General features: G+C 37.7%; 1 protein-coding gene and 1 pseudogene across 4 annotated transcripts in view; both read left to right on the top strand.

Annotated features, from left to right (window-relative positions):
• The window catches only part of LOC107590415 (BUB3-interacting and GLEBS motif-containing protein ZNF207-like), a 17,990-nt gene extending 6,702 nt beyond the window's left edge, over positions 1-11,288 (top strand). Inside the window, exons 6-13 of one of the 4 annotated variants that reach the window (XR_001609786.1) lie at positions 3,584-3,654; positions 5,247-5,392; positions 6,607-6,687; positions 7,477-7,698; positions 8,019-8,175; positions 8,766-8,950; positions 9,147-9,516; positions 10,240-11,288. Coding sequence is in view for 1 of the 4 variants with exons in the window: in XM_016279157.1 (XP_016134643.1) it covers positions 3,584-3,654; positions 5,247-5,392; positions 6,607-6,687; positions 7,477-7,698; positions 8,019-8,175; positions 8,766-8,926 (838 nt within the window). In the remaining 3 variants the exon portion in view is untranslated. The other 3 variants (XR_001609785.1, XR_001609787.1, XM_016279157.1) reach the window with 3 other exon arrangements.
• Positions 9,542-17,957, top strand: LOC107590446 (uncharacterized; annotated as a pseudogene).
• The last annotated feature ends 849 nt before the right edge of the window (positions 17,958-18,806 follow it).

The raw sequence follows: 18,806 nt of genomic DNA, 5'->3' as shown, positions 1-18,806 counted from the left end.
CGTTGCCAGTAGTCATGTCTCAGTAGGGCTACAATTGCCATCTAGCGGTTGGGAATTGCAATTGCATTTTTATTTATAAAATGAAAGATAATGTCATATAATCACATCATATAATGTGTATGAATGTAGCATTTAACAGCTTGTGGGATGCATGACATCATATTATCAAATGCAAGTAAACTTTTGAAACATTTAAATTAGCATTATTGCTATATTTAATAATGTTGTAAAATAATTAAATAAAATATAAAATAATGCTAATTTAAATGATTCAAAAGTTTACTTGCATTTGATAAGAAGCTGCGTGGACGAAAAATTACATGTAAACAATTTTAAGGCTATTTTGGCTATGCTCATCGCTGGTCTGGTTACTGGTAGGCTATAGGGGCTATAGCCAAGCCGTTAAAATTAGACCACACATTGCCTCGATTTCGCCAGGTGGGCTAAAGGCAGACTACATGTAGCCCATCCAATTTAGAGCGAAATCATGGCTACATATAGACCATGTCATGAAATGACACTTATATCTTTCTAGATATTATTGACACTGCGAACATGATGGGATATCAACCATCTCATGCGCTGCCTGGCCAAAAACTACAGTGAATCAGGTTAGACTATAAGCGGGCTACAGATAGACGCTCGGACTACGAGCTAAATCGTGGCTATGCACAGGCTACGTATTGAACATGTCAAAGAAATGAAACCAAACCCCCTGTAAATGCTGTTGACTTTGCTTACATGATGGAATATCATACATCTCACAAGTTATTTTGCCAAAAAACGACATGAAACCAAATTCAAGGTTATTTGGGCTAGAAGTGGGTTACACATAGCCGGACTGTATCGTGTCTATACTTAACCGAGACGTTGAAATGACGGCTATTGCTTGCTGGGTACTCTCTAAAGCGCTGTTTCATTATGCTTTCAGTTTCGATTGATGTTTCTCATATGCAACAGAAATTGCAGCGCTTATGAGTTGACCAACGCAGTGGTCGCGCCAGTGCGACCGCACACACAATTTTGTCGCACAGGCAGAAAAAATGGTCGCAGTCTGGAGCCCTGCTATATCATCTGAAGCCATTCCATATCTTAATGTGAGGGACAGAATTTAGGTTTACAGAACCTCATCTTCCTTCTGCTGCAGCTGTCAGTCATTCTCCGATCAGTATTCAAACAGCACGTCACGTTCAGTTATGACAGTCAGCATAAAACTCTCTCTCCAAGATGATATATTCCCATTATAATACTTTTAAGTTTAAGGAAGGAAGGAATTATCACAAACAGAAAGGTTATTAGAAGGCTTTCTTTTTCTCATGATTTCTCTTATATTCATGAATGTATTTTGTAAAAATACAAATAGTTAACAAAATAAACATGTTTGAATTGTATAATTTGCACAAAAATATATTTTTTCAAGATATAGTTTTTTCTGCTAAATTATAAAGTCAGCTAGTTTAATTTCATAGCTTATATATTTTTATTCAAATGTAGTTTTTCTCTGTAATGAGGAAGTGAGTATTTAGTGGATTGCGTTTAACAAAGGGTTTAAAAGAGTGAGTTCCACCAACACAGTATTGATATTCTGTAGTGGTGTAGAAAAAAAGTAGCGCTGGTGTTGGATCGGTATTGGCCAATTCTTAGAATTTGGAATACTCTATGTAATCTTACACTGCAAAAACTTAAAAAGATTAAAAGATAACATCATAATTATTTACTGAACCCTTAAATTAATCAATTATATAATGAAAGCCATAAAAACAGACAATTAATTGTGATAATCGGCATAATCGCCAAAGCCCTAAAACAGGCAATTAATCGCAATAACCGTGACTATTTTTAGACAATTAAACGTCAGCCAAATTTCATAATCGTGACAGCCCTATTAACGACACCGTTGTTTACAATACAACCGGAGCACATGCCGCTGAGGAGAGGGGCAGGACATTTGGGCGCGCACTAGAGGCGGTTTAGCCCATCACAACACACTGGGCTAGCTAACCAATCAGAGCCCATCGCCTATTTCTGAGGGAGGGGCTTCATAAAAGAAGGAAATTATCAGCACTTTTCTCAGATAAGGGACCGAGTGGTGTGGAATAAAGGTTAAATATGTGAAAAATAATGCGTTTTTAAAAAAACGAAGCATTAAAGGGGTCATATGATGCAATTTAAATTTTTCCTTTCTCTTTGAAGTGTTACAAGCTCTTGGTGCATAAAGAAGATCTGTAAAGTTGCAAAGACTAAAGTCTCAAATCCAAAGAGATATTCTTTATAAAAGTTAAGAGTTAGCCGCACCCCCCTAAAACGGCTCATTCTAACACGCACCCACATGTCTACGTCATGATGTGGAAAGATTTGCATAACGCCGCCAAAATGTTCACACAAAGAAAGGAGGTGTAACTTTTATTCTCGCTGTAGTATTGTTGCTGCCGCCATGCCGTGAAGAGCTGTGTGTTTCGTTGTGAAAGCGAAACTACTTTGTTTGGCCTTCCAAAAGAGGACGATATCCGCTTCGTCATGCCTAGAGCTGATCTGTGCTGGTCGCTGAGGAAATACATCAAATTCGCGCTGTGGATCGGCTTTCACCGTGGACGAAGCGGAGTCCAGCCCGGGGTCGTCACATGTGGTTGCCGCAAGCCCACCGGCCACTCCTTCGTCGAATCTGCTGGCCGTTCCTCACTCTAGCCGCCCGCCTCCGCTCACTCAAGGCTGCCGTGTGTGACGCTATGTTTAGTTGTGAAAGCGAAACTACTTTGTTTGGCCTAACAAAAGAGGACATGACTAGAAATCAGTGGTTAAGTTGTATTTACAACACTGTTCCAGAACAGTTCAACCCAAATATTAATTTGTGTGCAGCACATTTTATGGAGGACTGTTTTCTGATCCTGGTAGAGTAGACTACAATGCCGGCTGTTCTGACTCACAGAATGTAAGTAAGTTTTAATTTCTGATGATTCAAACACGAGTTTTGAGCAGTGTAGTGTAGCGCTTGTTTGTCATTTCTCCGATCACAAATGCAGACATGGTTTTATGTTTACACGGCGCGATGCAACGCGTAAAAAGATAGTATAAGTCATTATAATCAGTAATTATGTCCCCACTGGATGCAACAAATGCCTCGTTTGTAATGGGTTTTCATGTTTTTGTCTCGTCGCTCCGGCCGGACAGAGCATCATCACAATATGGTAAGGGGCGTAACATTTCCGTCACACGCTTGAGGTATTCGGCCAATCACAACGCACTGGATAGCTGGCCAATCAGAGCACACCTCGCTTTTCAGACCGAAGAGCTTTGTAAAAATCGATGCGTTTCAGAAAGGCGGGGCATAGAGGAGAAACAATAATGTACAGTATGTGGAAAATAATGTGTTTTTTTTTACTTTAAACCACATAAACACATTTCATTACACCAAATACACAAAATAATGTTCTTTTTAGCAGCATCATATGACCCCTTTAACACATGTTAGACTGCACCCCATAAACACAATCAAGCCTAGAAAAAAAACAGTGAACCACCCCTTTAATCCATGCTTCTTGCATTGTCAGTTGAAAATTTCCTTCCTGTTATTTTTAACTAATAGCATGATGCCAATGAGTGGGATGATGCCACCTACCCATGGAATGCCCCCAATGATGCCAGGCATGCCACCAGGTACAGGAACCTTTCAGTTTATCTCATTATGTATATGAGACAAATGTTTATTTTTTTTAAAGAGCAGGTCAGATGGGTTTTCGAAAAATATCTCTTTTGCAGTTTGTAAGGTAGCTATCCTTCAATGTAAACACTCTGCAAAGTTGTTAATCAAAAAAGTGCATGATAAATAAATTTATTGTCTCTCAAAAGAAAGGGTCGACTCAGAATCGCCTTAACGAGTCGTTATATTTTCAATTCTTTTGCCTGTTACCGATCTACGTCACTGGGTAACACATTAGCATAATCCGTGCCTGCCCACGAAATATGAGCACTCTCTTTGTGGAGAAGATGCTGTGTTCCACGATATCACAGCAATACAATTCAAACCTTTTGTTGTGCTCGTCATTTTACCGAGGACTGCTTCTCTAATCTTGCCTTTTATCTTTGTTGGCTTCTAATCTTCTTTATTTTGACCAACTAGTGTCTCGCAACCACAACCTGTAAGTACGATTGATACGTTATGTGTACATTTTCAATTGAGTGCTAATATGTGATGTATACCTAGTGCAGCTTTAGGTTTCCAGGTAAAGCACGATATTACTGTTTTACTGAAATAGTTCTGATAATTCGCTGTGAACCCACTATTTCCTAAGAATGTGTCGATTAATGTATACTGTCATTTTTCTAATTACTTCGTTTAATGATAAAGAATATAGTGTAGCACACAGACTTTATAAGCATTGTGAAAGTGCTGTTTATGTGGTTATAGGGTTAATGCAGGGAGTAAAAGACCCGGTAGAGAGAGACGAGTTAGTTAGGCTGGTGCGCATGTGATACAGCTGCTCTGCGTTATAATTAAAGGTTAAGACATGGAGCATCTTTTGTCTCGGCTAACGTATACACCATTATTGTTTTAAGTGTTTACAATTTAGCAGCTAAACTTTAGCTGTGGGCACGATTCACTTGCATAAGTGTTAAACAAAATGTTTTATGTCATTATTTTAAGAACTGATTGGAGTACTATATTATTGTTTTATGTAAAGGTGCATGCTAGGGTTGTCACAACAAAACCCGCCCAATTGCTACTCAAAACTAGCCCAATGGTGTTTCGAGGGTGGTCCCCCTTTAAAAATCGCGTTCTGGGGTGTAAAATACACGCTTTCAGTCGGGGCTAAATACTAAAGCCTAAATATGACGTTATTGGGGTCGCTACAACCCGCGACATCAGAAACAACCGTGGACTTGTCAACACAGATGGTAGCGCTCGCTAACTTGCTCAAGCGCTCCTCTTTTTACCAATCACAACAGGCTTGGCCAGCTGACCAGTCAGAGCAGAGTAGGCTTATGGAAGGGAGGGGTTTACAGACATTTCGCTCCGAACAGAATCGAACGAACCATTTCGAAATCATGGACAAATGAGTCTATGTATAAATGTATATTCTGAGAAAATTACAGTGTTTTCTGACCTTAGATGCATTTAAACCTGTTGTAGGGGACTCCAACACAATATTAGGACGCTTTAAAAAACCATATGACCTGCTCTTTAAATGTTTATTTATTTATTTATTTTCCTTTTATATTGGTTCTAATTAATTCATCATTCTGCTCAGGATTACCTCCTCACATGGGTCATCACCCTGGCATACTCCACATGGCTCAGGCCCCTCCTACTACCACCCGGCCAGCTGTGTCTGCCACCACAGTGTCCACGCCACAGCCGAGTGTCTCCAAGCCACTGTTTCCCAGTGCAGGACAGGTATGATGCCCTTTCTCCCTACCATAGAAAAACTTGGTATAGAACATTTTTGCCACTAAGAAACTGCTAGTAAGTTTCACAAATAACAAAGAAATGGCAAGTAACACATTGAATTTTCTGTGAAATTTTGAAGTTGAAAGAATTGTCTTGTAAAATATTACTTTTGTTTCAAAAAATCAGTTTGAAAGTCATCTGAATAAATTTAAATGGTTTATATTTCTCTTTCAGGGACTGATTAGACTCTGGCCATACAGTATTTTTTCTTTGGTTATGAGTTTTTTTCACCATCAATTATTTGCTTAGGAAGAGAGAGCAGGGAAGTGCAGTACAGTGAAGAACTAAAATAATCTGAAAAACAGGAAAAAACTAATGTAAATGCTTGAATACGACTGTCTCCTCAAACAGATTCAAAATACCTGAATGCATAAGTTCCGTTGTTTGTATGTTTACCAGAGCTCTTTTATAATAATTCTTGTTATGAACATGCATGTTTATTTATGTCTTATGAACTGGTCAGTGGGGGAGAATATTTACAAAATATTTGCTAAAATAAAGCTCTTCTGACATATTTGTCAGCTTCCGTTTTAAGTATGTCATTAAGACAAAAACAAGTTATACTCTCAGTAGCTCTGGGGGTATTCCAGAAAGCAGGTTATGTGACTTACCCGGGTACGTTTAAGGGTAAGTAAGAGGATAAACTTGGCTTTCAGTTCCAAAAATGGAGGTAACTTTCAGGGTATGTAAGTAGCCATAGCAACTTACTCTCTGACCACAAGCTGCTCCGGAGCAGATTCTGTTTCAGGCTTAGTTTACTTCAGCACTATTAGCATATGCGTTGACCTATTGATGAGACTCCAGTAGGCCTGGCAGATTGAGCACAATATTAAATATTAGTACAATATAGTTATATAATATACAGTAATATTTATTGTTAAACAATTTGAACTAATTTCCTGACAGGACCAGCAGTTAAAAAAAAAAAAACTCTTGTTGTTAAACCCTATGAGACCAAGTTATGAAAACTGATTTGTGGGCTGTATTAATGCATAAACTTTTAATGCTTGAGGATCCATAAAAAAAAAAAAAGAGATGGTCGTTTTAAACAAACTGAGGTTCAGTGTTAAGTGTGTTGATGATAGTTTTGGTGAGCAACAGTCATGTCCGGAATCAAACAGCTGAGGGTCTTTATTGTGTGCTCTCTCTCCATCCTGCAGATGGGGACTCGAGCTCCAAGCACAAGCTCAGGCTCCTCCAGTCTGGACAATTTGTCAGCATCCTCTAAACCGCTGTCCCAAGTATGCAGTAGCTTGCTGACTCTGTGAAAGAGCTGCTTCATAAAACTATTGATGGCATGTAACAGCAGATAGACCTCAGACTGCCTCTTAGAATAATTGACTTTGCTCTAGGGGACGTCTGTAGTGCTTCAGAAGAGTTGAAAGAGATTGATCTCAGTTGAGACCGAGAATTGATAAATGGCTTAATTCTCTCTTTTAAACTCAGACTGTTTCTTTCTCCTCTGGTTTTTAATTGTGTAAAATCCACCTTCATAGTCACATTTTAACTGTATGTAGGCCCCAAAAAGTATTTAGGCTTGTTAGGCTTTAAGTGGATCATGATCAAGTATCCAGTTTTGTTAGGGATGCACTGATATTAAAATTCAGTCTAATACTGATCAGACTGAATGCTATGGCTGATATTAATTCTAATCTGTTTTTTTAAATAAAAAATAAGCTAATAACTGAAATCAATAGTTTTTAATGCTACAAGTGAATTTACATCACACCTTTAGAATAAACTGTATGAAATGTACAGTGTTATGAAATTATTAGTGTTTTTAAATATTGACTTTGAATATTGGACAGCTTTGGTAATAATGAGTATGTACAATTCAGCCAGTAACTGAGTTATGCTACTTATATCGTGCATCTCAAAATTTTGCCTGAAAAGTGTGCTTGTTCTTTATTTCTAGATAAAGTAAATAACAAAACCTCAAATCAAGTGTTATGTTGGGCAAAATGCACCTAAATGCAGAATTAGTTGAATCACTGAATCTATCTGATTTGCTCCTTGGTCTCTTTCTGCAGGTCCAGCAGGCTGGTTCTAGTCTAGCGGTGAGCTCCTCTGCACCACCTTCTGCTGCTCCCAAACCAACATTCCCAGCTTACACCCAGTCCTCCGCCACTGCTGCGGCCAACACGAGCAGCACTGTGGCCAAACCGGGCACCCCAGTCACAAGTAAGCCTGCCACCCTCACCACCACCAGTGCAACCAGTAAGTTGATCCACCCTGATGAAGATATATCACTGGTAAGTGAACTTGTTTCTGTGCTTTGATCTTTAACCTTTGCAGAAATAACTGGTCAGCTTTGGAATGGTGCATGCTTTCATTCGATAAAACACCTGTTTGATTATTCCAGACTGTCTTGTTCCAAACCTGAGACTTTTCTTCTGCGGAACATAGATTTGAAATAATGCTTTTGTCCATACATTGAAAGTCAATGCCACCAGAACAACACTAGACCACACTGACTTACTTTCTTCACAAAATCTTTTGCATTCCACAAAAGAAAGCAAGCAAAAAAGCCCATATTTATGTCTTACCAGTTTGTGCATTTTGTGTTTGACAGGAGGAGTTGCGAGCACAGCTGTCTCGCTACCAGTGTAAAATCCCTAGTGCAGGACAGGCCCACGTAACTTCCCCACCAGTTGCACCAATGGGAGGTGTGTTGCCCCCTCAGCAGGGCATTCCTGTACAACAGCCGGGTGTTAGGCATCCCATGCAAGGTATTTCAAAATAAGAGAGGAAATGTCTTGTTACATTACTGTTTATAAGTTTGGGGGCGGTGAGATATTTAACACTTTTATTCAGCAAGGATGCAATTAAATTGATCAAAAGTGAGAGTAAATGCACTGAGAATGTTAAAAAGGATTTTTATTTCCAATAAATGCTGTTCTTTTTAACTTTATATTTGTCACAAAATCCTGAAAAAAGTCCTGTTTCTTGAGCAGCAAATCAAGATATTAGAATGATTTCTGAAGGATCATGTGACACTGAAAACTGGAGTAATGATGCTGAAAATTCAGCTTTGCCATCACAGGAATAAATTGCATTTTAAAGTATATTGAAATAGAAAACAGATATTTTAAATTTGAATAATATGTCACAATATTATTGTTTTTACTGTATTTTTGATCAACTAAATGCAGCTTTAATGAGCATAAGAGACTTCTAAATAATTAAACAGTCTGACCAACCAACCAGCTTTTGAATGGTAGTGTATATTAGTGAAGAATAACAGCGTAAGATAAAACCAGATTTAAAAGAAAATTGAATCACTGTTTCAAATGCAACAAATCTATTTCCTCTCATGTAGGGCCATACGGTGCTCCGCCGCATGGAGTGCCTGGGTACATCCCAGGAGGAATGCCTCCTTACGGTCAAGCCCCACCCATGGTCCCCCCCTTCCAGGCCGCTCCCCCTCGGCCCGCCATTGGCATGAGACCCCCTGTAATGTCTCCTGGAGGCCGATATTGAAGCGTCACTACTGGTCTTCATTAGGTTTGGTGATTCAACCATTTTACCATCTAGTGGCGTGCTTTACAATCCAGATCAGTAACCGTAACCCTTCTTGCAATGAGGAGATGGAGTAATCAAACTATAGCGCATGGGACATTTAATTTTGTCAAGTCTATTATTTGGACCTACCCTTTGTTGCAGATCATACAGTCTGGCTTTTTTCTCATGTTTTGTTTAGGTTTTTAGAAGTGAAGTGTAGTAAATATGGTTCGTATTAATTTGAAGCGGCTGGAGTTTCGTACAGCACCTTTATCAAGGCAAGTCACTGTAAATATACTACTGTACTAAAAGTGTGAAGCCTTCGCAGCACCCATAGGTGCTGTTGGGCGTCCTGTCCCCAGCGTTGCTTGGTGAGGGCTTCAGATAGCTGTCACTGTTGGATTTATTTTTCTATGTCTGCTTGTCTACAATTACAGTGTTCTCTCTGTAGGGCCAATAACAAAAGGACTCCTGTGAATGCTATCTGTACTGTTCCACTATGAATTGTAATAAACTATTGAAATCTAACGGCTGTTTTTTCATTAGCAAGTAAAGGACAACCTCACAAGGTTTGTACTACAAATGATCCACACGATGGCTGTTATTTGTATGAAAGCTGTGTTTGCAGTGTGCTGGAAGGTGTTTGTGGGTGAGAGGAAAACTGAAGCATTTGCATCCATGTTCCTTTCATATTAAAGTTTGGATTTAAAGGGGTCAAATAATGAGGACTCAAGTTTTCCTTGATCTTTTAAGGTAAACGAGTTTTGTACCATGTCAACTTAATGTAACTGTTACAATTCAAATCATCCTCCTCAGTCCAAAAAGACCGCCACGATAACATCTCATAACTTCTGACATCAGTGAACAACAGACAAACTAACAATAGAAAACTGGCTGAAGGTCCCCGATTATTTTAGTCTGATCCTAATAGTTTGTGCTGCAACGGAAAGGGACAAGGCGATAAATGGAAAAAACTAATTACGACTATTTTCGATGGGAAAAAATAATGTAGTGAACATCGGAAGTAAATGTATGATGACCCCTTTAAATGTTCAGCTTCTTATGCAAGGACATATGGCTGCTAGATAAAAAGAAAACAACCATTCAGATAGCAGTCTTCTTGAAAATCACAGTCTTCTGAGAGTGATTGAAATAACGCTTGTGAACCTGAGAATCATTTATGTACAGGCTACAGCTCATTACTTGTGATTTTCAGGAAGAGGCAGGTAAGAAGGTGACTGTAGTTCACTGTGGTTGTTGTCCTAAACTGAGGATTTCTCTTCTCCTTGTAGCTATGCCATGGGACTGGCTGAGGCAGAGTCTCAGTGTTGCCCTGCACAGGCTGAGGCAAGTCTCATATTTTCTCTCTTTACTCTGTGTATTCAGGGTAGAGGTCTTCACGGGTCCACTTGGATCCGGAAAACCCGAGCGGGTTCGGGTCCAAAACTCAAAGTACCTCGGACACGGGTCGGGTTCGGTATTAGCGGTCTCGGGGAATTTAAAATAAACATGCTTTTTCCAGATGGACCCGATTAGACCCCAATTCTTCTATCCATTCTATCCCGAATGCGTAGGCTACTTTCACTTTCGTGTTAAGTGAGGAACGCACAAAAAAGGAGCATACGTTTGTAACCTCACACACAGAAATCATCTTATAGATATGAGATCCATCAGGAAAATCCACTCGCTTCATTATGCTGCGTGTTCATACAGGGCTTTTCTTTTTTGTGTGCAGAAGCTTTCGCCAGAGATCAGGTTGCAGACAACACTAGCTATCCATGAATTATTAGGCTATCGACTTATTTGTTTTATCAAACTATCACGTTTATTTTTCAAATCCACTGGTCACAATTGAAAGCCGAGCTCAGAAATAACTTGTATCATGCAGGCACTAATATAAAGTAGCCTAATAATAAATTGAATAAATGTTAAATAAATCAAAGTAATGGAGAAGCGGCCAAAGCAGTGAGCAGGACACCGGGATTTTTCCTGATTGACTGCGGTGGAGCTGCAGGCTGTACACACGTCAATACCGTTTGCATTGGGGTCCAGTCGGGTTCGAAATTAAATGCCGTCAGACTTGGGTCGGGTTTTTCTTAAAAAAAAATTTGATTTATGCACGTCGGGTTTGGGTAAGAAGTGATTCGGTTTGGGTACAGATTTTAGGACCCGAGAAGACCTCTAATTCAGGGGGCCTCAGCCATTTGGAGCAAGTTTGGTGATGGCCCCCGGGTTTATTAATATCTCTTAACTAACTCATAGTTTTAGCTAACATGTTAAAAATACACACACGCTTCAAAAGTTTGAGGTCAGTAAGATTTGTAATGTTTATTCAGCAAAGATGCATTAAATTGATTAAAATTGACAGTAAATACAATTATGTTCCAAGATTTCTTTTTCAAATTATTATTTTTTTACTTTCTGTTCAAGGAATTCTGGGAAAAAAGCGACACTTTTCACAAAATTAAGTAGGACAACTCTTTTCAATATTCGTAATAATAAATGTTTCTTCAGCAGCAAATCGGCATATTAGAATGATTTCTGAAAGATCATGCGACACTGAAGACTGGAGTAATGATGCTGAACATTCAGCTTTGACAACACTGGGATCAATTAAATTTGAACCTGTATTCAAATAGAAAAGTTACTTTAAATTGCAATAATATTTCACAATATTGCTGTTTTTACTGTATTTTGATTAACTAAATACAGCCTCGGTGAGTATGAGACTTCTTGCAAAAACATTTAAAAAAAATCTTACCAGCCTCAATCTTTTGAACGGGAGTGTATATTAAAGTAATATGTTGTTGTTTTCAACCACATCTGTGGCAGACTATGATTCTGACTCATCTCTCAGTTTGTAAGAAACAAATGGGAAATGGATATGCATTAATTACAATGAAAGTTTAGCAGTTATTCAAACTAAGCCTTTAGAAAAAGCAACTTGCTCATAAACATGACACATTACACTGAAAAAAAATGTTTCATCCAATTAAAAAAAATTAGGGTAATGACTCACATCTATATTTTTTTACTTGAGCCAATGAAAAATAAATAACTTGCCCTTAATTGGATGAATGAAACATTTTTTCAGTGTAGCATTACATTTGGTGTGCTAATCAAAAGTATGTGTGCAGTTACATGGAGTGGATGTCTTTAAACTCCACCACAAGAATTATGTTCATAAAACACAAGAAGCTCTTCCGCCTTACAAACTGAAAGATGAGGTTAAATTATTCAGCGTGCCTCAGATTCATTCCTTGAGCATTGTCGAAAATCCAGAATATTCATTTAAATCTGTGGTAAGATATTTATGTATATATAGTGTGTGCTTTTGATACATCATAGAAGTTTCATAATACGAAATAATGCAGTTGAGCAGTAGCACTGAGGAGTAATGTGTGATTTGTTAAACAAGCTCTTCCATTGGTATTGGAAAAGGTTGGCATGTTTCTTGGCACTAATGGTGTGTTTAATGGATTTCTGTCCACAGTTTGGCTTTGATATCAATCAACTAGGTTTCATTTAATATATGAATCAGGTGGTTTTGTGTTTTGTAAAGTACTGTCTGTGAGTAGTTTGTGCTTGTTTCTTTTATCTGCCCAGTTGCTATATTCATTTACTCTTGATTTTTTTTTATGGAAATCCAAGACCCCCTTTAGAGGTTAGACTGAGTAGGTATAATTACTCTGGGTTTGTAATCTCTGTTTACCTGCTGTTGATGGATTTGGTTAAATACAAGAGTCATTGCTTTCCTGTTCACTTTCAAATAGTTCTTTGTCTGAGTCGACTGGTAAGTTTACAACTTGTATGTGAATCAGTAGTCCTTGTTCTCTAAATCATTACTCCTCTTCCTTTTTACAGGGAAAACGTTGTGTTTTGTTTCAGAGTTTGAAATTGCCTATGATCTCTATTGTTTTTGTTTTTGTCTTTCTTTGCAGTAGAGTGCAGCACTGAGTTTCCTTTTCCTTTTGTCCTGTTTAAAAATAATAAAAGCTGAGATAAAACCAATGACGTGTATTCTTTGTATATTTGGTCATATATGTATATATATATATATATGTATATATATGTATGTATATATATATATATATTAGTACAAAGAAAAAAGAAATGAAAGAAAAATAAGTTGCATAAGTGCTTTAAATGTCATGTAAACGTCGGCTGCAGATAAATTCAGAGAATGAAATCATTAGGGAAACTTCACTCACTAAGCATTAAAACACAAAAACAGACATATGTCTGCTGAACTTCCTGTGCATTGGGTGGAGCTCTCTGGAGATGAAAAGAGAGTGATAGTAGCGAGTGAGTGCAGCACAAGCAACGATTTGAGGACAGATGTGTAACTTGTCTTGGATATTTAAAGACGTTTAATAAGCGCACCATGAGAGCCTGCCTAGTTCTCTGGATTTTATGGGATCAGACTTTAGGTATGTCACTGAATAATGTTTTGTGTGTGTTTGTGCTGTAGCTCTTTCCAATAAAGTGCTTTCTGATAGAAGTTCAGTTCATTTTACTAGAAAAAAAAAGTCAGAACCTGAATAAGTCACAAATCATTGTCTCGGGTATCTTAATTTAATTTTGTTTTAACTGACCTCATTTATATATTTACTCTTAAGCTAGATTGTTATATATATATATATATATATATATATATATATATATATATAACAATGTATAAACGTCAAATTACCTTTATTTTTAGTGCTTTACACAATACAGATTGTCAAACAGAAAAATAGGAAAAACTTAAGCCTACTTTAATGTTACATATATTACACATTTTAAGTATTCTAATTTATTATTTGTGATATTTTAAGTTATTCTTAATGACACTGTTAACAAAAATATGCCTTTTTCAGTAACCGATGTATTTAATATGTATTGAGCAGGATTTAAAAATTTGTTTAAATTAGGCTATATAAGGCCAACAATGCACATAACCAGTTGAAAAATATTTCATGCGAGAATACATGATTTCTTTTCGTTTTTTAATTAATATTTTATCAAGACTTTTCGGCATCTGAAGATTTTCATTACATCCAAAGGCTTGAGGGTGAATCGGTGGACATAGATTGTGTTGCTCAAGCAAGTAAACCTCGCCCAGCGCTTCTGCACCTGAGACGAAGGTTTGCTCCTTCAGAAAGTGTGTTGAACATCTCTGAAGATAATGTCATGAGAGCAGATCCAGAGATTGAGGGACGAATCAGTATCTCCGGACAGCTGAAGTTACTCTGACTCTTTCTCATTTAAGAGCCACAGACTCGGGGCTTTATGTCTGCGATTTCTCAGGAAATCCATCAGATGCGCTCCCGGCGAACACAGCTCTCTTTCTGCTTGTAAAAGCGCCTGGTTGGTGGATACATTGATTTCAGACGCATATAGGTCTAAAAAAGCGTAAATGATCTTTAGGGATACAGTGGGGATACAGATAACAGTAAATTATCTTTAGGGATCCTATCGCGTACTATCTAATCGTTCTTGATTTTCAATTAAAAAATAAATCAATAAAAAAATTGAAAATGTGATATACTATATGGTGGCCGAGAGAGCTCAACGCGCTGCAAATGAAAAAAAAAAACATGCAAATAGAAAAAACACCTGCAAATTAAAAAAAATAAAAAATCTTCATCAATTTGACAACACACACGCTGCAAATGCTCACAACACAACCAAATAAAGAAATGCGCTGCAAATGCTCACAACACAACCAAATAAAGAAACACGCTGCAAATAGACACAGACCACATCGGAAATGTTTAAAGGAACACTCCTCTAATACTCCTCTAGAGTTAAACAGATGAGTTTTACTATTTTCGAATCCATTCAGCTGATCTCCGGGTCTGGAGGTAGCACTTTTAGCTGTAGCTTAGCATAGATCATTGAATCTGATTAGACCGTTAGCATCTCGCTCAAAAATGACCAAAGAGTTTCGATATTTTTCCTATTTAAAACTTGACTCCTCTGTAGTTACATCGTGTACTAAGACCGACGGAAAATGAAATGTTGCGATTTTCTAGGCCGATATGGCTAGGAACTATACTCTCATTCTGGTGTAATAATCAAGGAACTTTGCTGCCGTACCATGGGTGCAGCAGGCGCAATGATATTACGCAGCGCCTGAAAATAGTCCCCAGCTAGGTAACTTCCAATAAGCCTATTTTCAGGCGCTGCGTATTATCATTGCGCCTACTGCACCCATGGCTCGGAAGCAAAGTTCCTTGATTATTACACCAGAATGAGAGTATAGTTCCTAGCCATATCGGCCTAGAAAACTTTTCATTTTCCATCGGTTTTAGTACACGATGTAACTACAGAAGAGTCAAGCTTTAAATAGGAAAAATATTGAAACTCTTTGGTCATTTTTGAGCAAGATGCTAACGGTCTAATCAGATTCAATGATCTATGCTAAGCTACAGCTAAAAGTGCTACCCAGTGATGGGCAAACTTGGCCCTTCCAGGTCACTTTCCTGCAGAGATTTGATCCAACCCTGATAAAACTCACCTGCCTGTAGCTTTCTAGTAGTCTTGAAGACAATGATTAGCTGGTTCAGGTGTGTTTGATTAGAGTTGGAGCTAAACTCTGAAGGAAAGTGACCTGGAAGGGCCAAGTTTGCCCACCCCTGCTTTAAGGGAACTGCAAAGTGGCAAACATGGCTGGGACATGCTTATCAATGTCTACTCTGAAAGGTGAGATTTTTGTTTATTTGAATATCCTGATCATATTCATTAGCTCTTTTTTGTGGATATTATAAGCTGATGAAATACACAATTACTGTATCTGTGAAAGGTTATGTAAGCTGGCTAACTTTTACAACTTACCTTACAAAAATTAACCATAGCCTACTATTAAAATTAATTAGTTAATAAATACATTATATAAGAAAAATGAAAACAAAAGATGGTTACTGTAACCATGCACAAATTAACCATGTATTTACTACATTAACCAGTTTTAACCATGGTATTTGTGCAACTGGTTATACAAGTGGTAATCAATACACCAAAAAAAAAAAACCTGGTTAATTTTCGTTTTGTTGGGTAAATTTTGTTGTGGTCTGTGCTACTTGCATATTTCTGTATTTGGTTGTGTAGTGAGTATTTGCAGCGCGTTTCTGTTTTGCTTGTGTTGTGAGTATTTGCAGCGCGTCTCTTTATTTGTGTTGAGTATTTGCAGCGCGTTTTTGTATTTGGTTGTGTAGTGAGTATTTGCAGCGCGTTTTTGTATTTGGTTGTGTAGTGAGTATTTGCAGCGCGTTTTTGTATTTGGTTGTGTAGTGAGTATTTGCAGCGCGTTTTTGTATTTGGTTGTGTAGTGAGTATTTGCAGCGCGTTTTTGTATTTGGTTGTGTAGTGAGTATTTGCAGCGCGTTTTTGTATTTGGTTGTGTAGTGAGTATTTGCAGCGCGTTTTTGTATTTGGTTGTGTAGTGAGTATTTGCAGCGTGTTTTTGTATTTGGTTGTGTTGCGAGTATTTGCAGCACATGTTCCGTCAAACTGATGATGTTTTCTTAATTTGCTGGTGCTTTTTCTATTTGCATGCGTTTTCTGAATTTGCAGCGCGTTGAGCTCTCTCGGACACCGTAGGATAGCCTACAATAAATAAACTGTAACTTTAAGTACTCCAAACTCCATCCATTACCATTAGACCAGCTTCAATGATTAAAGACCATAGAATAGATGCTTTAGTAACAGAAGCACACGTTCAGTAATATTATCGATATAACTGCACTGACACCATCAGGTGATACCAAAACTGAAACAACAATAGACTAACTCGAGCCCAATAACCTCACGGTTGCCTTCTGTAGATCTGCTTATACCTGAATTCAACTCGTTTCAAAATAGATGCACTTTACACTGTTATTGAACTGACTTGAGCTAAATGACACGATTGTCTTAGAGCTGCCTTATTATGACCCCTTTAAGATTCTAGCTCAATGTGTTTGGCTGTAGTGATGGAACAATAAGCTCAGATCTGACTCAAGCACATAATCTGTTTGTTTCAGGTGAGTTGTGCTCCTGTAAAAGGTATTCTCTGCTCATCTATACCATCACAGTAGGAGTGAGTCTGCTCCTACTCTCGGCCATCGCTCTCTTTGTGACACATTATGTAAGGTTCCCCAACAACATAGCTGAACACTTCATTTAACATATAACAAGCAATATAGTGTCATACTTAATGTGAAAACAGCCCTCTTGTCCTCAGAAAAAGCCACATGCTCAGCCAGAGCGTCAAACCAGTTCCAATTTATGAAGACATGTCAAGTGTGAAAGGAAAAGGAAGCAGTCCTCGGATCTGTCCACCAGACCCCGAAACATCTGCTCCAGGGTGGAAGACTATGCTGGAGAACCTCTATGTATCCCGCAATCGGACAAATGTGGAACAGCATCAGGAAAAAGAATCGTCATAAAATTCAGCTTAGTTGTGAATTAAACTATGCAGTGTATTCATTTCCAGGGTCATGCTAAAGTTTATAAGGAATAGTGCCCCCCCTCCCCCCAAAGTTAAAATGTATAATATATATATATGAGCAGTGTACATACAGTCACAATGGACTATATATACGGAGCGTTCATTAGAAATTCCGCATTAAAATAAGCCAGGTCGTAAATTTACGGTGAAGCTCATTTGATGTTTTGGTATTATAGAGACTCCTGAGACCCTCACAGAAACCTCTCCTGCCTCATTCTTTTCAGAAACTGAGAAACAAAATAATTGCAACACCGTAAATGATGAAAGCAGCATTAACATACAGTTTCATGTTAAAATATTAACATAGTTACATGTTATAATTTTATATGCCGAGCAATGGTAATCTCCCGTCTCATCCTGCACCGTTAGCTGAACAGTAGATTAACATTGGTGGACTTGAACTTGGACTGTGTATTTGAAACAACATAGCTACCTTCTGATGTTCATTCATGTTTATTCCATGCTATAAATAGTAGTACAATATTAAGAGATAATTGGTTTAGGTGCCGTTTGAACTGAGGCGCTACAGTGATCTGTCACAACACATTAAAGAGCCACAAAACGGTATTTATTTGAATTAAAAAATAAAAAAATAAATAAATTTGAAAGCTGAGACTTTGTTTCATATCAAAAGTAACCAGCTCTGTCTTGTCTGTTTGTGCGTTGTCAGTGTCCTCTTTGCTCTTTGGTAAATGAAGTGTGGCATGAGAGCGCCATGGCTTGTCGGATGTAGCAACAGCAACTAAAGGGGCCTTTGCGAAGGGTCAATTCCTAGTGTTGCACCAAATTTAAATGACCATTTAGTCTTTCTTTCTTTTCGGACAAATGACAAATGTGACATTTTAAAAAGTACAAATATTCTGTCACCTCTGTTAATAAATGCATAACTAACAACTGCCTACATAATTGTAAATAACAATAAATAGACCAAATTATAAAAATATTTGTAAAGAATTACACTACAATAATTTTTTTTTAATAATATTAATAAACTAATGTATTTAGATAAAATTATAAAATTGGGTAAAAGTTCTTCCTTTTACGTACAGTGATCAAACTGGTTGTAGTTCTTCCTTAAAACAGCATTTTCCAATTCTTTACTCATTTAAAACAACTGGGTTTAAGTAATTTTAGATAAAGCAGGATGAATACAGGCTGGATACTTTCTGATAATTTATCATGGGCATTTTTTATGTGATACAGATTGCTACATAAGTCATCTCGCACTACTAAAAACATTTTCATTCTATCAGAAGAATACAATGACAGGTTATTAAGCATCCCACTTTACCTATATTCATCCTATAGCCCATAACACTGCAGGATACTTCCCATCTGACCAAACCAAATGACCAAACCAAATTAATTACAGCCAAGAACAAA

This window comes from Sinocyclocheilus grahami, unplaced genomic scaffold, assembly GCF_001515645.1.
Source record: "Sinocyclocheilus grahami isolate Dianchi unplaced genomic scaffold, SAMN03320097.WGS_v1.1 scaffold127.1, whole genome shotgun sequence".
In the NCBI taxonomy this organism is placed as follows: domain Eukaryota; kingdom Metazoa; phylum Chordata; class Actinopteri; order Cypriniformes; family Cyprinidae; genus Sinocyclocheilus; species Sinocyclocheilus grahami.
Note: the sequence above shows the minus strand (reverse complement) of the source record. Positions and strands in the feature narration are given on the sequence as shown.